This window comes from Rhinatrema bivittatum, chromosome 8, assembly GCF_901001135.1.
Source record: "Rhinatrema bivittatum chromosome 8, aRhiBiv1.1, whole genome shotgun sequence".
In the NCBI taxonomy this organism is placed as follows: domain Eukaryota; kingdom Metazoa; phylum Chordata; class Amphibia; order Gymnophiona; family Rhinatrematidae; genus Rhinatrema; species Rhinatrema bivittatum.
Genome location: NC_042622.1, coordinates 2,808,369 through 2,831,531, shown reverse-complemented (window position 1 = coordinate 2,831,531; position 23,163 = coordinate 2,808,369). Strand labels below are relative to the sequence as shown.

At 50.1% G+C, this 23,163-nt stretch overlaps 1 protein-coding gene across 2 annotated transcripts in view; it reads left to right on the top strand.

Moving 5' to 3' along the window:
• TPX2 (TPX2 microtubule nucleation factor) overlaps positions 1-23,163 on the top strand; it is a 246,042-nt gene that overhangs the window by 104,630 nt on the left and 118,249 nt on the right. For both annotated transcript variants that reach the window (XM_029612898.1, XM_029612897.1), the window contains exon 6: positions 12,588-12,765. In XM_029612898.1, coding sequence (XP_029468758.1) covers positions 12,588-12,765 — 178 coding nt within the window. The remainder of the gene's footprint in view (positions 1-12,587; positions 12,766-23,163) is intronic.

Genomic DNA, 23,163 nt, shown 5'->3' with positions numbered 1-23,163 from the left:
GAATGTGGGAACATCCTTGCTCCATCTCTGCAGTCAACCGAAGGACACATGCCACATATCTCGTACAACAGGCTCCAGGATTCCAAAAACCCCAACCATCTCACCATTCGGTAGTGGTCGAATCCGCTCAAAAGAAAGCTAGGAAGCAAAAGCCTCATTCCTCTGTTCCACCTGGGAAAGAACAACGTTTCTTAGATATTTTGGGCAAGAAAATATATCAAGGTTCCATGCTGGTATCACGTATCGCTGCATACCAATTGTACATGACGCAGTACCAGCGGAATTTATGGAAGCATGTACAGGATATTGTGGAAAATCTCCCTCAACACCACCAGTCTCCTTTAAACACATTAGTGGAAAAGGGATTAGAATCAGGAAAATATGAGGTGAGGGCAGCCTATGATGTTTTTGAGACATCATCACGTTTATCTGCCACTGCAATAAATGCAAGAAGATGGGCCTGGCTTAAGGTGTCTGACCTTCGACAGGAGGTCCAGGAATGGCTTGCAGATCTCCCTTGCGTGGGAGACAATCTTTTCGGGGAACAGATTCAGGCGATGGTTTCTCAGCTGAAAGACCATCACGAGACTCTCTGTCAACTATCCAGATTAGCATCTGATCTAACATCTACGCTAAGATGCCCATCACGCAGAGACTCGAGGAGACCTTTTTACAGACCAAGAAGGTACTACCCTCCATCTTCTACACGTGCCTACAGTCCCCCTCAAAGAGGACGTTCTCGTCAACCGAAGCAGCAAAAGACCCAGCCACCTCCTCAAACTGGGCCAGCGGCAGGTTTTTGAACCGTGCCTAGAGAACAGCCTTCTTCTCAACCCCATGCACTTCTTACCAGTAGGGGGTCGACTTCATTACTTCCAACACAATGGAGTCTCATTACAAAAGACCAATGGGTATTGGCCATACTAAATCGGGGATATTGTCTAAAATTCACTATGATACCCCCGAATTCTTCCCCCATTCCACTTTGGTCAAACATTCTCATGACATCTCATCTTCAACCAGAACTCTCTACGTTGCTGACTGCCAGGGTTATCTAACCAGTTCCTCGGTCTCAGCAAGGAAAGGAAATCTCAACAAATTTTTTTTTTTTAATTTTTTTTTTATTAGTTTAAACAGAATTTACAAAGGATTATCACTTTGTACAGAAACATGAGAAACAGTCTGTCTTCATTTTACAACTTTCTCAGTTACATTAAGAAGAATAACATTTTCAAATAAACTTGACCCCAAATATAAACAGAGGGTGTTACAGCCAAAAACAAATGAGAAATCTCAAGAAACTCAGAAAAAGCTTAACGGTTAATAACAACTATTCTTCCTTTTCTATGACTCCATATTTGAAGCATCCTGGACTGGGGGGTTGGGGAGTAATCTTTTTCTATTCTCTAATAATTCTTTCATTTGTTCAGGTACAAAGAAAACATAAGTAACATTGTCTAGCTTTAATATACATCGACAAGGATACCTGAGTATAAAACTTGCCCCCAGCAAATGGGCATCCTGTCGCATCTAGGTATCATAGTGGATAACACATTGAAATCATCGGTGCAGTGTGCTGCGGCAGTCAAAAAAGCAAACAATGTTGGGAATTATTAGAAAAGGAATGGTGAATAAAACGGAAAATGTCATAATGCCTCTGTATCGCTCCATGGTGAGACCGCACCTTGAATACTGTGTACAATTCTGGTCGCCACATCTCAAAAAAGATATAATTGCGATGGAGAAGGTACAGAGAAGGGCTACCAAAATGATAAGGGGAATGGAACAACTCCCCTATGAGGAAAGACTAAAGAGGTTGGGACTTTTCAGCTTGGAGAAGACGACTGAGGGGGGGGGATATGATAGAGGTGTTTAAAATCATGAGAGGTCTAGAACGGGTAGATGTGAATCTGTTATTTACTCTTTTGGATAGTAGAAAGACTAGGGGGCACTCCATGAAGTTAGAATGGGGCACATTTAAAACTAATCGGAGAAAGTTCTTTTTTACTCAGCGCACAATTAAACTCTGGAATTTGTTGCCAGAGAATGTGGTTAGTGCAGTTAGTATAGCTGTGTTTAAAAAAGGATTGGATAGGTTCTTGGAGGAGAAGTCCATTACCTGCTATTAAGTTCACTTAGAGAATAGCCACTGCCATTAGCAATGGTTACATGGAATGGACTTAGTTTTTGGGTACTTGCCAGGTTCTTATGGCCTGGATTGGCCACTGTTGGAGACAGGATGCTGGGCTTGATGGACTCTTGGTCTGACCCAGTATGGCATTTTCTTATTGACAGCAACCCCCGCCTTCTCTCCTGGGTAGCCTGTGCCAAGTCAGGGAAGACCTGCACTGATTTACCCATGAATTCTGCTCTCATATCTGAAAAATATTTCCTCATTACTAGACTGAGGTCTTGTGAATAAATAAAAGAAACCAAGAGAGTAGATCTCTCTATTATTTCCGACATAGAAGTCTCTAGAAAAGTTAAGTTAGCAAGATCAAGCTCTGGAGCAGCTTCTTCTCCTCTAGGCCTTGCATGAGGCATGAAATACACCTTATTCAAAGCTGGAATATTTTCAGGTGCTATCTTCAAAATTTCCACCATGTATTTCCTCAAAGTTACTCTCGGTTGTTCGCCCATAACCTTTGGGAAATTTATAAATCTATGGTTTAAATTCCTTGCTTTATTTTCAAGCTGTTCCAATTTCCTATTAATGGCGATACGATCTTTCAGCATAGCTGCTTGCATATCTTGGGACTTCTTTACTTGCTCTTCCAACCTCAAAATCTTTTGATGATCTAAATGTCTTGCATTGTATTCATGAGTAAAACCTCCAATTTTTTGGGTCACATTTGTTTGCTGTTGAGCAACTTTAAATAGTGCCATCCCCATTTTGGTTATCAGCTCCCAGAGAGCGTCTATGGATACAACCTCAGGCTTAGGGAATAAAGCATTCCCTGCTTCGGGCTCAAACTTAAAGAAATCTTCGCCATTAAAGGCATTCAAAGTGGGAACAGAGTCCAAATTCAAACTTGCCGCCGGCAGCCCTGCCATCCCTTCTCCTGTCTTCTCCAGGCCTGCATTTTCTCTCCCACTCCCCACGGTGGTTCCTGCTGCTGTACCCAGCTCCCCAATTGGGACCGATATAGCACTCACCGGGCTCGAGGAGTCTCTGGGGACCGGCACTGGAGGTGTCCTGGGGTCAGGAGGGCTCAAGGTGGTTTCTCCAGGGTCAGCCACGACTCCTCCCATGGCTACCTCCGCGGAGCGCATCACCTCCAGTCTTGAATAGTTTGCAGTCAGCTCCGCTATCGTACGCTGACCAGGTGGAAGGGATGGCACTGCAGGATACACGCGAACCCGACCTTTCCTTTTCGGGGGCATATTCGGATATTCTCCGCCAAAGAAACACACGAAATTATTGGCAAAAGGACAGCGTCTAAGCGGTGCTGCTACACCGCCGCCATCTTGGCCACACCCCCAAAATCTCAACACATTTCTACAAAAAGAAAAATTTCGGATGGTATCTCTAGGAACCATCCTTCCATTACTTCAAAAGGGAGATTGGCTCTGTTCTCTAGACCTTCAAGACGCTTACGCTCACATACAAATTGCCACCCAACATCGCAAATACCTACGATTTGTAGTGGGAAAGAAACATTACCAGTACCGTGTCCTGCCATTTGGACTGGCTTCGGCTCCTCGAGTCTTCACAAAATGCCTAGCAGTAGTAGCTGCACATTTAAGAAAAAACAGCATTCATGTTTTTCCATACCTAGACGATTGGCTAATCAGAAGCCCATCCAGACAGGGTGCTCTCTCTGCTCTGGAAACCACAATAACTCTACTACACTCCCTGGGATTTCTCATCAACTATCCAAAATCCCACCTCCAACCGTCTCAACTCCTCACATTCATTGGAGCAGACCTCGACACCACAGTGGCGAAGGCTTCCCTTCCAGACGAACGTGCAAAACATTTGGCATGTCTAGCAAACAGTATTATTAATCATCAGTTTGCATCTGCCCATCAAATTCTAGTACTTCTAGGCCACATGGCTTCCACAGTACATGTCGTTCCTATGGCAAAATTAGCCATGAGAAGAACTCAATGGACTCTAAAATCTCAATGGATACAAGCCGTCCAACCACTATCATCCACAATTCAAATTACCACTCAGTTACGTCTCTCGCTCCACTGGTGGGCGAATCACGCAGCATTGAAAGCTGGTCTTCCATTCCAGCCGGCAAATCCGCAAGTCATCTTGACTTCAGATGCCTCCAACCTGGGATGGGGAGCTCACGTCGTCAACCTTCAAACACAAGGGACGTGGACTCCACTCGAAAAGAAATATCAAATAAACTTCTTGGAGCTGCGAGCAATGAGATGCTCTTTATGCCTTCAAAGACTGCCTCTCAAACAGCACTGTGCTGATAGAAACCAACAACACAGTGGCAATGTGGTACATAAACAAGGAGGCAAGGGCTCTTATCTCCTCTGCCAAGAAGCGGTGCAGATTTGGGCTTGGGCTCTACAGCATTCCATACACCTCCGAGCCACTTATCTAGCGGGCATCAAAAATATCCTAGCGGACAATCTCGGTCGACATTTCAATCCCCACGAATGGTCATTGGACCCACGTGTAGCGAGCAAAATCTTTCAACGCTGGGGTCACCCAACCATAGACCTCTTTGCATCCACACTGAACCACAAAGTGGAAAGGTTCTGCTCCCTCCACAGACGTCGACAAGCATTCCCCAGGGACGCATTTGCTCGCCCCTGGAACACAGGTCTTCTATATGCATATCCTCCCATACCGCTCATAGCGAAGACTCTCGTGAAGCTACAACAGGACAGAGGAACAATGATCCTCATAGCCCCATACTGGCCTCGACAAGTATGGTTCCCCATACTCCTCGACCTCTCGATCTCACAACCAATCCGCTTGGGCACAGAGCCCACTCTCATCACTCAGAATCAGGGCAAGTTGCTTCATCCCAACCTGCAAACTCTTGCCCTCACAGCTTGGATGTTGAAAGCTTAATTCTGCAACCACTTAATCTTTCAGCGCAAGTCTCTAACGTTCTAGTAGCTTCACGAAAACCTTCCACACGTAAATCCTACCAGTTTAAATGGACTAGGTTTACCAATTGGTGCACAAAAAAGGGTATAGAATCTTTCTCCTGCCCCACTTCTTCTTTGCTAGATTACCTATACTACCTGTCAGATTCTGGACTCCAGACATCCTCAGTACGGGTTCACCTAAGCGCCATAGCGGCATACCACAAGGGAATAGGGGATGTACCAATAACAGCACAACCCCTAGTGAGTCGATTTATGAGAGGCTTACTTCACCTTAAGCCTCCCATACGACCACCGGTCACTGAATGGGACCTAAATTTATTTATTTATTTTATTTATTTTATTTTTAGTAAATTTAGTACTAAATTTAGTACTTGTTAGTACTAAATTTAGTACTAACTACTACTTGTTAGTACTAAATTTAGTACTAACAAGGCTCATGCACTCACCGTTCGAGCCTCTTCTCTTGTGAAGAAAAATTCCTTGCATGGAAAGTACTTTTCTTAGTAGCCATCACATCGGCTAGAAGGGTCAGTGAGTTACAAGCCCTCATCATTTACTCGCCCTACACAAGGCTCCTGCATGACAGAGTAGTCTTCGCACTCACCCAAAATTCTTACCAAAAGTGGTAACAGAATTTCACTTTAATCAGTCAATTGTCTTGCCTATTTTCTTTCCAAGACCTCACTCTCACCAAGGAGAGAGAGTCTTACACACATTAGACTGCAAACGTGCATTAGCTTTTTATCTGAACCGCATGGCAGCCCATAGGAAATCTACCCAACTCTGTCTCTTTCGACAAAAATAGATCAGGAGTAGCAGTAGGAAAACACTCTCTCCAACTGGCTAGCAGACTGTATCGCATTCTGTTATCAAGAAGCAAATGTCCCTCTCCAGGGGCGAGTAAAAGCACACTCGGTAAGAGCCATGTCCACATCAGTAGCACACTGTCATTCAGTGCCCATTCTAGACATTTGTAAAGCTGCAACATGGACTTCTCTTCACACCTTTGCAGCTCATTACTGTTTGGACAAAGAAGGACGACAAGATGCCGCCTATGGGACAATCTGTCTTAAAGAACTTATTTTCTGTATAAATCCAACTCCTTCCGCATCCATCCTGCTGTGTTTTCAGGCTGCCTCATTCTTTCCAGCAGTACACCAGTTGTGCTCGTTGCACATGTTGTATGCTGTTGGTCTAATACAAGAATGACTCAGCCTGTAGCTTGCAAATCACCCATATGCGAGGACTAGCATCCTGCTTGTCCTGGGATAAAGCAAAATTGCTTACTTTGTAATAGGTGTTATCCCAGGACAGCAGGATGTAGTTCTCACAGAACCCACCCGCCACCCCGCGGAGTTGGGTCAGATACGTTTTATTTTATTTTTTTAGCTCACGCATATTGCTACAAAAGGAAAATTAGTTTCTTACCTGATAATTTTCGTTCCTGTAGTACCAAGGATCAGTCCAGGACACCTGGGTTGTGACCCCGCACCAGCGGGTGGAGACAGAGCAAAACTTGTGGGCGGAGCCATATATAAGCCCCTGTGCCAGTCACAGCCCCTCAGTCATACGTAATGTCAAAGCAGCAATGCAACCAAGTAACAAACTGGCTAGAAAAATTCAAACTAACATCGAAAAAACTCCAACTTGAACTGGGCTCCCCAACCGGGAGAGCTAAAACAAGCGAACAGCAGAACTTAAGAAATTATGAGCGGACTCTCCGTTACTGTAGCGAAGCCCTGCGGGTGGGATCCTGGACTGATCCTTGGTACTACAGGAACGAAAATTATCAGGTAAGAAACTAATTTTCCTTTCCCTGTACGTACCAGGATCAGTCCAGGACACCTGGGATGTACCAGAGCAAACCTACCGAGGGTGGGAAGCAGAGAGTCCCGCTCGGAGTACCCTCTCTCCAAATCCCCCGGAATCGGTAGCCCGGACATCCAATCGGTAATGCCTGATAAAGGTATGCATGGACTTCCAGGTAGCCGCCCTGCAAATCTCCTGAGGCGATACCTGTGAAGCTTCTGCCCAGGACGCAGCCTGGGAACGAGTCGAATGAGCCCGAAGACCCACCGGAAGCGGCTTACCCTTTACCAAGTACGCTGAATCAATAGCCTGTTTAAGCCAACGCGCAATCGTTGTGCGGGACGCTGCGGCCCCTTTCTTTGGCCCTGAGAACAAAACAAACAGATGGTCGGTTACCCGGAACGGATTAGTAACCTCCAAATAATGAAGAAGAGACCTTCGCACGTCCAGCTTTCGCAGTTCTTTGAACTGGGGATCAGTGGACTCCCCGACCGTGAAGGCCGGTAACTCCACTGACTGATTGACGTGAAAAGACGACACCACTTTAGGAAGGAAGGAAGGAACTGTCCTCAAGGATACTCCGGAATCGGAAATCCGCAAGAACGGTTCCCTACAGGACAGCGCCTGCAATTCGGAAATACGCCGCGCAGAGGCAATTGCCACCAAAAACACCGTCTTCAAAGTAAGGTCCTTAATAGTTGTACGCTTCAATGGCTCAAAAGGAGCGGAGCTTAGAGCGGAAAGAACCCAATTAAGGTTCCAAGACGGACAGGGGGGACGCAATGGAGGACGGGGGTGTTTTGCCCCTCGAAGAAAACGGGCAATATCAGGATGAAGAGCCAGGGAGGTTCCTTGGACCTTACCCCGCAAACAACCAAGAGCCGCCACCTGGACCCGTAGCGAACTGCACGCCAAACCTTTGGTCAGACCGGCTTGAAGAAACGTGAGAATATCTGAGACTGAAGCAGAAAAGGGATCCAACCCTCGCTGCACGCACCAATCCTCAAAAACCGTCCAGACCCGGACATAAGCCAGAAACGTAGACTGTTTCCTGGACCTCAGCAAAGTAGTTATCACCGCGTCTGAGTAACCTTTTTTCTTCAGACGATTCCTCTCAAAAGCCATGCCGCGAGACAAAAGTGATCCGCATCCTCCAAACAGACGGGGCCCTGACGTAGGAGCCCCGCGAACCCCTGGAGACGAATGGGTAATGACACTGACAACTGGATGAGATCTGCGAACCACGGACGACGTGGCCATTCCGGTGCCACCATGATCACATGGAACGGGTGCAACTCTATGCGCCGAAGAATCTTGCCTATCATCGGCCACGGGGGAAACACATAAAGAAGTACATCCGTCGGCCACGGAAGTACCAGCGCGTCGACGCCTTCTGCTCCCCGTTCTCGACGCCGACTGAAGAATCGTGGAGCCTTCGCGTTGTGCCATGTGGCCATGAGATCCATGTGAGGAACTCCCCATGTCCTGCAGATGAGCCGAAAAGCTTCGTCCGCCAACTCCCACTCTCCGGGATCGAGGTGATGACGACTTAGAAAATCTGCCTGTACATTGTCGACCCCGGCAATGTGAGAGGCTGCTATGTTGCTGAGATTTTGTTCTGACCAGGTCATCAAGAGCTGTGCCTCCGCAGCCACCTGTGGACTCCGCGTCCCTCCTTGTCGATTGATGTAGGCTACGGTGGTTGCGTTGTCCGATAGTACTCGGACCGCCTTTCCGCTTAGTAACGGTGAAAAGGCTTGAAGAGCTAGGCGGACCGCTCTGGTCTCTAGCCGGTTGGTAGACCACTGTGTTTGAGACGCTGTCCATAGCCCCTGGACCGACCTTCCTAGGCAAACTGCTCCCCAGCCGGAGAGACTGGCATCCGTGGTCACTACCGTCCATTTGGGTACCAGCAGGGACACTCCACAAGATAGATGCTTGGAGTCGAGCCACCAGTAGAGGCTGGATCTCGCTTGGCCCTCGAGTGGAAGAGGCAGGAAAAATTCTTCCGAGACCGGCCGCCATCGGGATAGTAAGGACGACTGCAACGGCCTCAGATGAGCGAACGCCCAGGGAACCAAGGCTAGAGTAGAAGCCATCGAACCCAGGACTGTCAGATAATCGCAAACTCGAGGAGTGTGAAGAGAGAGCAATCGCCGCACCTGAGACTGTAGCTTGTCCCTGCGTTCCTGGGACAGGATCACTTTGCCGTGCCTTGTGTCGAATAGAGCTCCGAGGTATTCTAGGGTCTGAGTCGGTTCCAGTTGACTCTTGCTGAAATTGACCACCCAGCCTAGAGACTGTAACACCTGGAGGACTCTGGCAACTGCTTGCTGACACAGAGGCTTGGATTTTGCGCGAATCAACCAATCGTCCAGGTAAGGATGAACCAGGAGACCTTCTCGGCGTAGGTGTGCCGCTACTACCACCATCACTTTTGTGAACGTGCGAGGAGCGGTTGCGAGACCAAACGGTAGCGCCCGGAACTGAAAATGTCTCCCCAGAATGCAGAACCGTAGGAATTTCTGGAACTCCGGCCGAATTCCCACGTGCAGGTACGCCTCCGTGAGGTCCAGAGAGGCCAAGAATTCGCCCGGCCTTACCGAAGCAATGACCGAACGAATCGTCTCCATCTTGAAGTGAGGAACGCGTAGGCATCTGTTTACGCCTTTGAGGTCCAAGATCGGCCTTGACGTGCCGTCTTTCTTTGGGACTATGAAGTAAATGGAGTAACGGCCTTCGCCGCGCTGATGGATCGGGACCGGAACGATAGCTCCCAAGCTTTCCAAGCGCCGGATGGTGTCTAGCACTGCCGCCTTCTTGTCCGGAGCTTTGCAAGGAGAGACTAGGAATTTGTCTGCTGGAATTCGAACAAAATCTAATGCGTAACCGTGTCTTATCACGTCGAGGACCCACTGGTCCGACGTAATTCTGGCCCAATCCTCGAAAAACAACGTTAACCGTGCCCCGACATTTGGGATCTCGTGCAGAAACTGAGGCGAGGATTGGGCCGACCGCATTTCATTGCGGCCCCTTGTGACCTCCCGCGGCCGAGGTTCCTCCCTGTTTGCCGAACCGCTTTCCTCGAAAGGATTGCTGCCAGTGAGGAGTCCGAGAGGAAGAAGACCTGTACGAAGGACCCGAGGAACGTGGCGGACGTGATTTTCTGGAACCACGGAACCGTGACCTGGAGGAGAAGGAGGACCGTGGTCTGTACTTATCCTCGGGCAATTTAAACGCCCTGTTCTCTCCTAGGGAGACCATTATGTCATCCAACTCTTTGCCAAACAGTAGCTTGCCTTTGAAAGGCAATGCCCCGAGGTGAGCTTTAGAAGAGCCATCCGCTGACCAGTTCCGTAACCACAAAAGGCGACGTGCCGAAACGGACGCCACCATGGATCTGGCAGAGGTTCGCAATAGATCATGTAGAGCATCTGCTCCATACGCTATTGCCGCCTCTAGTCGATCAGCTTGAGACGCCTCCTCCGGGGATAGACCAGCATTCGCCTGAATTACTTGGGCCCAGCGCAGGCTAGCCCGCATTGCAAAGTTAGTACAGATGGCGGCCCGCACCCCTAGGGCGGAAACCTCAAAAATCTTCTTAAGCTGTACTTCCAGCTTCCTGTCCTGGATATCCCTGAGGGCCGTCGCTCCCGTAACCGGGATGGTAGACCTCTTTGTCACCGCCGAGACTGCCGAGTCCACCTTCGGAAATCTGAGTAGGTCCAGTGCATCTTCAGGGAGTGGATATAATTTATCCATGGCCTTACTAACCTTCAGTCCCAGTTCTGGAGTATCCCATTCTCTAAATAAAATATCGGTCGAAGAAAAATGAAAAGGAAAAGCCACTGCCGGTCCTGTGAGACCTAGCAGAACCGGATCCATGTTGGCTTCCTGACGGACCCCCACTGGCGGAGCCTCAATTCCTAGTTCCTGAAGAATGGCCGGAATCAAAGGGGTCAGCTCCTCTCTACGAAAGAGGCGGACCACTTTGGGATCATCCCCTTCTACGGCCTGAGCACCTTTGCTCGCTCCGGGCTGAGAGAGGCCGTCCGCCGCTGTTCCATCGGCCCCCTTCAGGGACTCTTCAGCGGAATCCGTATCTGTTGCAGTAGAAAAATCTGACTCCGAGTCCTGAGGGACGCCCCTCAGAGGTCGCTTCCCTCGCGGGGGATGACGAGCGGATCCATCAACTTCCTTAGTCTTCCTTTTCTTTGGGGCGTGCTGGCCAGAACCCCCCTCAGGGGCCCCTCTACGCCTGCGTTTACTGCGCTTAAACTTAAGAACTTTGCGCAGAAGAAGTGCAAAATCTTCAGAAAAAGAACTCGAGTCTGAAAAATCGGGTCCGGAGCCCTCCCGGGACTGAGACCCCTCCGGAGCGACCCCCCCAGCACGACCTGACTGCGGAGAAAGCGCGGGAGGCACGGCAGAATTTCCTGCCGGCTCCCGAGAAATTTCCCTGCCTGTTGCCAAAATGGCCGCCACTCCCGCGCTGAGCGGGAAAAGATCTTGCTGCTTGTCAGTGAGGACACTGGCAGGCGGTGGCGAACGCGCGGTCCGAGAACGGGCCCCCCGAGACGCCCCCGACGAGCCTTCTTCACCCGGGATACACGAGGCACAGAGGCCTTCCCTCGAGACGCGCGCGCGCCGAGCCGCAGGCCCGGCAAGCAGAGCCTCGGGGCATAGCGGCGAAAAACGCGGGAACACAAGCAAGAAAACGGCCTGACAGAAAAAAATAAAATTGAAAAGAAAATAGCACCACGAGCACCCCCTTGCGACCTGCGCCTCCCCCCCGACGAAAACGGAGCGGCAGCACTAAGTAGCAGAGAGCCGGCACAAGAAAACAAACAACAAAAATTTAAACCTTTTTTTTTTTTTTTTTTTTATTTCCTACCGCTTGTCGCTGTCCACGGTCCTGGAGCCCTGTTGCAAGAGGGGTGAGTGAACCGGGCTCCCCGGTGTCAACCCCTAACGCTGCTACTAGTAAGCCGGGTCCTCGACCCTAGCAGCGGCCTCAACCAGGGGGGGGTGGTCCCCTCAGAACCTCGCAACCCCCCTGGGAGGCAGGGCAGACAGGACACCACTCACTAAAAAAACAACCAAATTTAAAAGAAAATGAAATTTAAGAGAGAAAAATCTGAAAAACCTGACTAACTACAACAATCAGTGCAGGCAGAGGCTGTGACTGCACCTGCACCACCTGCTGGAGACAGAGTAAGACTGAGGGGCTGTGACTGGCACAGGGGCTTATATATGGCTCCGCCCACAAGTTTTGCTCTGTCTCCACCCGCTGGTGCGGGGTCACAACCCAGGTGTCCTGGACTGATCCTGGTACGTACAGGGAACTAGACTGAAGGGAGACCCCTGTGGCTGAGAATATCATGGCATGCTGGGCATGCTCAGTGGGCCCACAGTGCCAGTCAAAAGTTTCTAGAAACTCTTGTCAGACGTTTTTCCGTACCAGGGCTCCATCTAATGATGTCACCCATTTGTGAGGACTACATCTTGCTGTCCTGGGATAAAACCTATTACAAGGTAAGCAATATTGCTTTCTTACTGAGTTGTTATAGTGGACTTGGCAGGCCAGAATCATTGCTTCATCTTGGTATTCTAGAATAGTGTCTGTCCTTTTGGAAATACCAACTTTTTTACGATGCCTTCCATGTCTTTCTGTTCTCTTGTATTATCCACAGGCAAGAATGCAAAAAGGGAGTCATACGATACCCAAACCATTCAATCTATCCCAAGGCAAAAGAAAACATGAGGAGACTGGATATGGTGAATTTGTATCCACAGCCCAGCAAGTTGAGGCTTTCTACAAACGCACACCATCTCGATATCACCTTAGAAGCAAGCAGAGGGAGATGGAAGGTAAAACTTTTGTCTAGCTGTTCATCAGTTTTACTCCCTATCTTACTTAAGCCATGTCATTTAATTCTGTAAGTTTATTGTAATTTTGGTAATTTAAGGATGGCCCTTGGTTCACTTCTGACCTTTATGGCTGGGCCCTGTCACTTGACCTTGTTGCATTCAAATGCTAGTCGCTCAACGCTTCAACCTAGGATCCTCTCAATTCTGATATCACTTATAAAGATTTGATAATCCCCTCGCTACAGTTAATCATACCCCTTGGCCCTTGTATCGCACTGTGCAAATTTCGCAGTTGATTGCTCTCTTTGTTCAGTTCTCAATTCAGCTGTTACTTGTAAAGTTTATTACCCCCCTCGCCACTGTTTATTGTATCCTCTGTTCATTGTATCGCCCCCGAGTGAATTTTGCTGTTGCATTGTAAACCGATGTGATATGTATTTTATACAGGAACGTCGGTATAGAAAAGTTAAAAATAAATAAAACCCTGAGAACCCAACCCCCCTACACACAGTAATGATTTCAAGTTCAGACTAAAGTGTTCAGTAATAGCGAGGAACATCTTCAGAACCCCCTGCATATAGCAGCTGTGTGGTGCTCCTTGCTCAGTATAGTAACATAGTATTGAAAACAGACAAAATGCTTCATCTAGTCCGCCCAGCAATTTGCTAATGGTAGTAACTGCCACTTCGTGCAGGTCCCCCCCCCCCCCCCCCCCCCCCCCCAATATGTTTCTGTTAAGGGTATTAACTGCTGCTCCGTTCATGTTACCCCCATGCAGAAATGTTACACCATCCCTTTCTTTAACTCTTTAGGGATCTGCAGTGTATGTTCAGTGTTCTTTTGAATTCATTAACTGTTCTTGTCTTCACTTTTGGGAGGGCATTCCAGGCATGCAACCCCCTCTCTGTGAAGACATATTTCCTGAAATTGGTTCCCTATACGTACTGGATCAGTCCAGACTCCTGGTTTTTGCCTCCCTTCCAGCAGATGGAGACAGAAGTTTTGACTGAATCTGCCCTATACCCTGAGGTACCACCTACAATCTGTCGGTATTTTTCTGACTCCAGCAGATGGTGGAGGTGCAAAATCCTACAGTCTGTAGATATAGTTTAAAAAAAAAAAAAAAAAAGATTAAGGACACAGTTTAGGATTAGCTTTTTTTCTGAAAAGAAAAAAAAAAACCCTCAGAAAGAAGAGTTGCTGGAGCCTCCCAGGGGATTGGCAGGTCCTGCTGGGACCATCCCCCCTGTTATTAGAGGCTGCTGGTATCGGGGGTCGAGGACCCTGCTTACCACTCCTGCCCCCAGCGCTTGGGGGGTGCCCGGCTCACTCACCCCAGGAGGCACAGGACCTGCGGAGCATTTCCAGTCAGGTTTGACAGAAGAAAAAAAAAATCAAAAGGTAATTTTTCTTGGTTTCTGCTGGGCTGGTGTCTCCGCTTTCCTCCGGGGGGGTGGGGGAGAAGAGCAGTTGACTATTTTTTCCCCCCTCTTTCCTTGGTTTCTTCGACTCAGTTTCGCCGCCGATGCCTCAAGGTGTGGCCTGTCACACACGCGGCTGTCCCAAGATGGCCTGTGCTCCGCCTGCTCAGCGTGGGAACTGACACCATTTTGGAATCTCTTCGTGCAGCGGCACGGGCCGCTGAGGGGGAGGGGAAGTCTCCTCCTCCCTTATCCCCACAGTGGGCAGCCTCCAAGGGGGACAGACCAAGGGATGAATCAGCAGGCGCAGCTGAGAGCAGCCCTGAGGGGCCCTCAGACTCCTTCTTTTCCTTGGAGTTCATTATGCTGCTTCACAAGGCTTTTAGCTGCTTTCCTGGCTTTTAGCTGCTTTTCCGGGATGAAGCTCTTCTTTGGCTGCAGGGGTCCAGGTCCCTAAAAGATCCTGACCCACAGAGAGAGATGGGGCCCCAAAAGTAAAGTGCACCCTTTGAACTGCGACGTCCCGTCCGAGGGATGACGACTCCTCGGATTCCGACCCAGAGGATCAGGAGCTGAAGGAGAAGCCTCTGAAAGAAGCGGACCCTGGGGATGACCAGGACCATATTTCCAGTCATAGCCCCCATGTAGTTGAGGGTGATGACCCTAAGGTGGTCTGCCTCTTCAGAAGGGACAAGTTGAGCCTACTTATTCCGGTGGTTCTGGAGGAATTGAGCATTGATACCCCTTGGGAGGATTCCCGGGTGGGGGCTATTGATTCAGTCATGGTGGGTCTTTGTGGTCTGGCCAGGTCTTTTTCCTTTCATCTTTCAGTCATTGACTTGTTTCAGGAGTGGGACATCCCGGATTTAGGATTGAAAGTCAGTAAAATGATGGATAAGCTGTATCCTTTACCAGAGGAAGCCCTGGACCTCCAAATCCCTAAGGTAGATGTGGCGGTGTCTGTGGTCACCAAAAAGACCACCATTCCGGTGACAGGCACGACAGCCCTCAGAGATCTTCAGGATCCATAAGCTTGAGATCCAGCTCAAGAAAATATTTGAGGTGTCCGTGCTGGGAGTATGGGCTACCATGTGCAGCAGCTTCACCTTGCGGGCAAGGTTTCGCCGGATACAACATTTGCAAAGTAACACATCTTTCAGAGGAGGAGGCCACTCAAGCGGGGCGCTTGGAAGCCGTGTTTGCTTACAGTGCGGATGCCCTATACGATCTGTTGCGAACCTCTAGCAGGTCCATGGTTTCAGCTGTCTCTGCCCGCAGACTTCTCTGGTTGAGGAACTGGTCTGCGGATGTCTCTTCCAAAGCTCAGCTGGGCTCTCTTCCTTTTAAGGGCAAGCTACTTTTCGGAAAGTTTTTGGAAGGTATGATTCAATCCTTGGGGAAGAAGGTCCATCGGCTGTTGGAGGATAGACCTAAGATGAGAGCTTCCTTTCCTCCTCTGTTCCGTTTCTGGGGGAATCTAAGGTTGCGGTCGTCTCAGTCGTTGGGCTCCTTGTCTAGGCAGAATTCCAGCAGACAACAGCCCTGGTCCCAGTCCTTTCGAGGGCATCATTTCGGTAGGACTGGGACACCTCTTCCCCGCCCCCCCCCCCTCTCAATCTACAGGAGGAGCTAAATCATCCTAATGAAACGAGGCCTCTGCTCAGATTGTGTGAGGCAGGTTGTCTCTGTTTTACGAGGAATGGACGAAATTGACGTTGGACCAGAGTCCTCAATGTGATAAGACACGGCTACGCTTTAGATTTTGCTCAGCGCCTTCGAAAGTGCTTCCTCGTCTCCCCATCTTTGTAAGAGCAGAAGCATCGGGCGGGTGTGGGACACCTTACAGCACCTACTGAAGCTTGGAGCCATTATTCCAATTCCTTTGGAACGACAGAAGGGCCATTATTCCATTTAATTCGTGGTGCCCAAAAAAGAGGGCACGTTCCGGCCCATTCTAGACTTAAAAAGGGTCAACAGATGTCTTCGGGTTTCATATGGAGACCCTAAGGTCTGTCGTTGCTTCAGTGCACAAGGGAGAATTCCTAGCGTCGCTGGATCTGACCAAAGTGTACTTGCACATTGGGATCTGGGCCGATCATCAGAAATTCCTGAGGTTTTTCATCCTGGGAGATCACTTTCAATTCTGGGCTTGCCACGTCACCCCGAACTTTTACCAAGGTATTGATTGTGGTGGCAGCACAACTATGGAAGGAAGGATTCTTTGTTCATCCATATCTGGACGACTGCTGAAGAGGGCATAAGGCGTCTAGGACTACGATCGCTCGCTGGTTGAAAGAGGCTATTGGTTCAGCGTATCTGCTTCATGGTCGGCTGCTTCCGATCGGTCTTCGGGCGCATTCTACCCGTTCACAGGCGGCCTTGTGGGCTGAGTCAGCAAGTTTCGCCACAGGAGATTTGTAGAGCAGCTACTTGGAAATCGTTGCACACCTTTGCTAGGCATTATCGGTTGGATGTCCAGGCCCCAGGCTCTGGGGGGTTTGGAGAAGGCTTGATCTGAGCAGGACGCTCCGGGTCCCACCCCATGTAGGAGAGCTCTGGTAAATCCCAGGAGTCTGGACTGATCCAGGTACATACAAGGAAAGGAAAATTGGTTCTTACCTGCTAATTTTCATTCCTGTAGTACCATGCATCAGTCCAGAGTCCCGCCCGTTTCAGTATGAGGTAATGGAGAAGTCCGCTCGTTCAGTACTTTTTTATTTCACTCTGCAGACTAATTTTTAAAAGTTTTTAAAGTTTTCACAGGTTCTGCTTCCACTTGGGGTTCGTGAGCAGGATGTGTGGTGTTGCAGGGTTTCTCCTCCCCTGGTCCAGAAGGGGGTAAAATTGTTCATTGTTCATGTAGATTTTAATCATTCTGCTTTGATACAGTGTAATACTGACAGACTGTAGGTGTCATCTCAGGGTATAGGGCAGAGTTAGTCAAAACCTCTGTCTCCATCTGCTGGAGGGGAGGCAAAACCCAGGAGTCTGGACTGATCCATGGTACTACAGGAACAAAAATTAGCAAGTCTCCCCTGCACCTCCTCTCCTCCAGGGTATACATATTTAGATCGTTCAGCTTCTCCTCGTAGGTCCTCTGAAACAGACCCCACATCATTTTGATTGTGTTCCTCTGGACAGTGTCCATCCTGTCTCCTTTTTGAAATACGGTCTCCAGAACTGAACACAGTACTCTAGGTGAGGCCTTACCAAGTATCTGTGCAAGAGCATTATCACTTTCCTTTTCCTGCTATATACCTCTATGCAGCCTCAGCTTCTTTCTGGCTTTAGCTACTACCTTGTCACATTCCATTGGCCCCTTTCATATCACCAGACACAATCACCGCAAGGTCCCTCTCCTGCTTCATGCATGATAGTCTTTCTCTGCCCATCACATACACCTCTTCTGTATTTCCGCACCCCAGGTGCATGACTGCATTTCTTGGCATTGAAATATAGCTGACAAATCTTTGACTACTCCAAGTTTCCTTAAATCACTTTTTCTCTGCATTCAGGTAGGCTAATTTCCACAAGTGGGTTATGCCACCACCGAAAGCAGATGGAGATGGAGTAAAAGCGGACATCATAAGTATATAGCCCTGCCCCAACATCAGTTCACCAAAATTCCTTCTTCAGTAGATGGTGGACATGCATTTCTCCGAGGACAAGCAGGATGGTTGTCCTCACACATGGGTGACAGCAGATGGAGCCCCAATGCAGAAAACTTGCGTCAAAGTTTCGAAGACTTTGACTAGGCATACTGAATATGCTCAGCATCACAGTTTCTTGGTTTTCTGTATCGTTCCATTGCAGTGTCCCTCTGTGCCTCTCCATAGTATCTTAGTCAGGGTTTTTGGCATTTCTGGAATCCTTTTTTTTTTTCTTTCGCAGTTGATTCCCCCCCCCCCCCCCCCCCCCCCCTGCGGCAGTGGTGCCCTGGTGTCCGCCATCGACAGCCACCACCTTCATTTCGTGTCAGCTGCTCCTTTTTCTTTTGTTCCATTGTGGCCAGGTCCAGTTTTCGATGATGGGGCCCCCCCCCCCCCCATCCCCCCGGTGCCAGAGGACCATGTACGTTGCGTATCCTCATGAGATATGTCCGGTACCTGGGGGTATTGCATGACATCTGGGGTTGTTGCTTGTGCACCCAAATGACTCTGAAGGAACGTCACCTTCGACTCGACAAGATGGATCAGCTCTTTGGGTAGAGGAAGCCCATGCCATCAGCATCGGTGGGGCTGTCTGTTCTGTCAGCGGATAGGGATACGGGAGACAGACAGTTGTCTCTCCTCTGGGCTGAGGATGCTGGGTTCATAATCTTCAACCTTGGCACTAGGGAGGGACCTGGCCAAGCATTGAGGGAAACCTAAGAAGCATCAGCACCGGTCCCTGTTGATGCATGTGCCGGGCGTGGGGATACACTGGCTTTTCCTGCAATGACCCAAATGTGACCCTGTGGCGAGGAGGGCCTATCCTCTATCAATGCCAGGGGTCTGCGACTGTCTCCACCAGTCAGTTGCCGATGTACCTCGTGTGTCTGAAGATCTGGCCACCCCTCCTTCCTTCTTCCTCCCAGTTTGTGTTGGCATCAGTAATGTTTGAGAAGAAGCTGGAGCGTTGAGTCCAGCTAGCAGTGGATCGGGCACTGCAGGGCATCAGGTTTGTGGTACCAAAGGCACTGGAGCCGGTGTTGCCCGTCATCCTACCACTACTGGAGAAGCTCAACACGCTCATCAGTGTGCTACTAATCTAGATGGTATCTGTGCCCAAGGGGAACCAGGGCCGCTTCCTACCGTTACAGTGGTGGTTGCTAATTCCTCCGATGAAGAAGCTCCATCAAGGCTGGCAGTGATTCAGAGGCCTGTAGTTCCCTGTTCGGTTCTACCAGTACCTGCACCTCTGGATGAAGGTTGAGCACCTAGGGCCCCATCCCCTTTAGCATACTGTGAGAATGAGGGTCCCTATGTCCTCTTGGGGTATGATCCAACGGAGGGCTCTGATGGTCAACCGTCAGATCCTTCTCCAGATAAGCTAAGGAAGTCCCCGCCTGAGGACTTGACCTTTGCAGGTTTGTGAGAGTGATGGCGGAGGCGTCTAAGCTGGGGCCAAGGAAGTCTTTCTTTCATCAGTGTAAGTACTATCCTTAGACTCCTCACTCCCGTCAACACCATCAGGGCTCCTGCGGCCGACCCAGGGACCCCAGCCAGCTCCTCAGTCCAATCCAGGGACGTGGTTTTGAGTGGGCCAAAGGGAGCATAAGCCAGTTGCCCGTATCTGGGATAGTAGACCATCCATTCAGGGGCAGGCTATGGTTCTTTGTGACCCAGTGTAACCTTGAACCAATAAGTTTTCTCCTTCGTATGCCAAGGGTACCAATTAATTCTATTTGGTGTCCTGTCAAATTGCCCTCCATGCCCATATTTATTTATTTTTATTTAAAATCATTTATTTATTGCCTACCAGATAAATGATTGGGAGCAGATAGCGCATCAGGAGGTACTACAAGCAGAGAGCTCTTTCTTAACAGCCAGAGTGGTCGAGCCCATGCCACCATGGCATAGAGGGTGGGGATTCTACTCCAGGTATTTCCTGATTCCAAAGAGAACAGGAGGACTCGTCCCATGCTAGACCTTAGAGCCTTGAACAAGTTTCTAAAAAGAGAGAAAAGTTCAAGATTTCCCTGGGCTCCTTTATCCCCCATTTGCAAAAAGGGGACTGGCTATGCTGCCTCGACCTAAAGGACACACATGCTCATATCAAGATCTTCCCCAGTCACAGGAAGTATCTCCTATTTGTCGAGGGAACAGAGCACTTCCAGTACTGGGTGTTGCTGTTCAGGCTCATGTCTCCCCACGGGTTTTCACAAAATGCACCTCCACAGACTGGGAGTGTCTTCCCATATCTGGACGATTGGGTGGTCAAGAGCACATCTCAGGCAGGGGCTGTCTGGTCCATGCGTTTGACGTTTCGGGTGTTGGAATCACTAGGAGTTCCTAGTTAAGTTTTTAGGAAACTAAAGGAGTTGGATTTAGAGTACTTTAATTAGTAAATACACCTGTAAACTTATAGGTCCTACTCTCTCAATAAGGGCTGGTGCAATAGTATGTTCCCTGTACGTACCAGGATCAGTCCAGACGGTGGGTTATGTCCCCCAGTCCAGCAGATGGAGTCAGAACAGACTTCGAGGGGGCGTAACCATATATACCAGCACCCCCTCTGCAGGAGTATGCCTACCCAGAATAAAAACTCACACCTCCAATAAAAAAAAAAAAATAGACCACATTGCGTCTGTTCCATCTTCCTCATACTGAGGAACCATATGTTGTTATCCTCTCTCCTCGTTCACACCGAGGAACCATGTTAATGTTACTGTTATTTCCCGTCTATCCTATTTAATTATTTACCCTCCTCCCAGTTTCTAATTCCCTGTTAAAATGTAACTTCCATACTTTACCAGTTTTGATGTAAACCGGCATGATGTCCACAACTAATGCCGGTATATAAAAATGTTTAAATAAATATCTTCTGACTCCAGCAGATGAGAGTAGGGGAATCTGTGCTTCCCCTATTTGACAGGGATTTCTGTTCTCTGTTTCCTTTTCTTCTTGTTTAACTTCTCTGTACCATTTTGGATCAAGTTTTTGTGTAAAAAAAAAAAAGCCTCAATTTTTGGGGAGGCGTGGCTTCTTTCTCTGCCTCTCTCTCCTTTCACTTCGGTTCCCGCCGGGGGTAAGTTTACTGTGTTTTTTGCATTTGTACCTTTTTCTTTCAGCTTTTTTCAGCAGTGCCTCGTGGAAGCCGGTGGGGCCGGCCTCTCCGCGACGGTTTTTCCCCCGCGGCCCGACTCGAGTTCCTCGAGGGCTCCTGGGCTGGGAGGGGGGACTTTCCCAAGCAGGTAGTGTTGGCCAGGCAAGCCCCCCCGCGGCACTTGTGGGGGAGTTGAGACGGCGGGTAGCGCGGGCCGGCAGGGCCCCCCTGCGGCAGCTCCGGTTGTTTTCGGGCCCCCCCCCCCCCCCGAGGCTTGTTCTGTTGTTTTTAGGCATTTGCTATGCTGCGGCCGGAGCGCTGCTCGGCCTGCGGCGAGCCTGGGTCGCGTATTTCTCGGGAGGGCATCTGCGCGCGATGCCTCCCCGGGTGGGAAGGCACCTTGCAGTCCCTCAGCGCTCCCACCTTCGCCTCAGCTATGCCCGGGCGGCGCGGGCCGGCCACGTCACCGTTTTTGGTGGGAACGGCGGCCATTTTACACTCTCAGCGCGGGGTGCTTGTTCAGACAGCACAGGGGGAAGCTGATCTCAGTGACCTCTCCCCACCGATTTTGGCTCCGAGCAGGCCGGAGTTTTCCCCGGAGTTTATATTATCAATGCACACTGCTTATTTGCAAGGGTTGGCAGCTCCCGGAGGGATGCCCGAGGGTCCTCTCCCTGCCAAGGTTCCTCGGCTCCCGGTTACGCCGCAGGCCCCCCTGACCCCGTGGGTTCGGGTGTGGGGGCCCCACCAGGCCCCGCCCGAGTTCGCTTGGCTCCTGGGGCGGGGGATGTGATTCCAGACCTGGGGGGCGATGACCCGGACTCGGGACAGCCGGACGGCCCGCCGGAGGGGGATGACCCACGTGCGCTACGCATATTTCAGAGAGACGAGCTGAACGACCTTATTCCTCAGATCCTCCTCGAGTTGGACCTGGATCCTCCACCGGACCCACAGGGGTCCCTCCTCTATCTAAGTTTAGCCCGCGGTGCCCGGTAAGTTTTTGCCGTTTTTTCTGTCGATTACCGTCGACTTTGGCCCTCGCGGCCTGCTGGCCGTCGACCGTCCCGCGGCTAAATTTTTGGTCAATGGCTATGGCATCGGGGTTCCGTCGGTGCCCAGACTGTTCGCGCACCATGTCCATCACAGACCCTCATAGAGTCTGTGTAATGTGTTTAGGCAGTGAGCATGATGTCCTGACTTGCACCAAATGTGCCCTTATGACACCAAAAGGTCGCAAAACCAGAATGGAGAAGATATGGGACTCCTCTTCCATGCTCACACTCCGCCGTCCATCGCATCGACGTCCTCGGAACCGGCACCGTCGAAGTCACACCATCGTCGACAACCTCCCGGTGACCACTTGCCATCGACGTCTCCACGGCCATCGACTCCCGTCCCTTCCCCCAATGACAGAGGGGATCGGAGGGAGAAGCATCGACATCGCAAATCTCGGACCGTCGAGGAATCGAAGTCATCGACCTCGGTACCGTCCGAGCCTCCACCGAAGAAGTCTCGATCAGAAGCGGCATTGTCCACTTCTGTCTCTGAGACACCGAGGCAACCCTCACCCAATCGGGGTTTGGGAGCCGCGATTCCACCGGTGATGGTGGTCCCTCCGGCTCAGCCTCCCTCTTCCGCGGAGCCGGGTCTTGTTACCCCGGGTCTCCGGGAAGAACTGGACCGGCTGGTCCAGGAGGCCATCGACAAGGCGATGCAACGGTTCCAGATTCCTTCGGCACCGATTCCGGCACCGAGAGTGGAACCGGTCACCGACCCGATTCCAGCAGCGCTAGCACCGCTGCTTGCCCGGATGGAAGCGCTCATGGACCGCCCTTCCACCGGTGATACCTGGGTCACCGACAGCACCGGTGCGCTCCCCGATGGCAATCTCATCAGGTGGAGAAACACCGTATCGAATTCCTCCTTCGGGAGTTGTTCCACCGATGCCGTGTTGTCCCTCGCCACCGATATATTCCTCGTGGGCAATACGCATATCAGCTCCTTCAATGCCGGCACCGATGCCTCCGAAGGTATTCTCGATGCCCCCGGTGATTCCTTCGAGTTTCTCGGAGCCTCAACCGGGACCTTCGGGTATCCAACCCCCTCGTGGTTCTACAGGTCAGCTACCTGATTATTATGATACCTCCACAGACACCGATGATTTACCTTCACCACCCTCTCCTGCTGAAAGCAGAAAACGTTCTTCCACAGAGGACCTCTCGTTCATCAA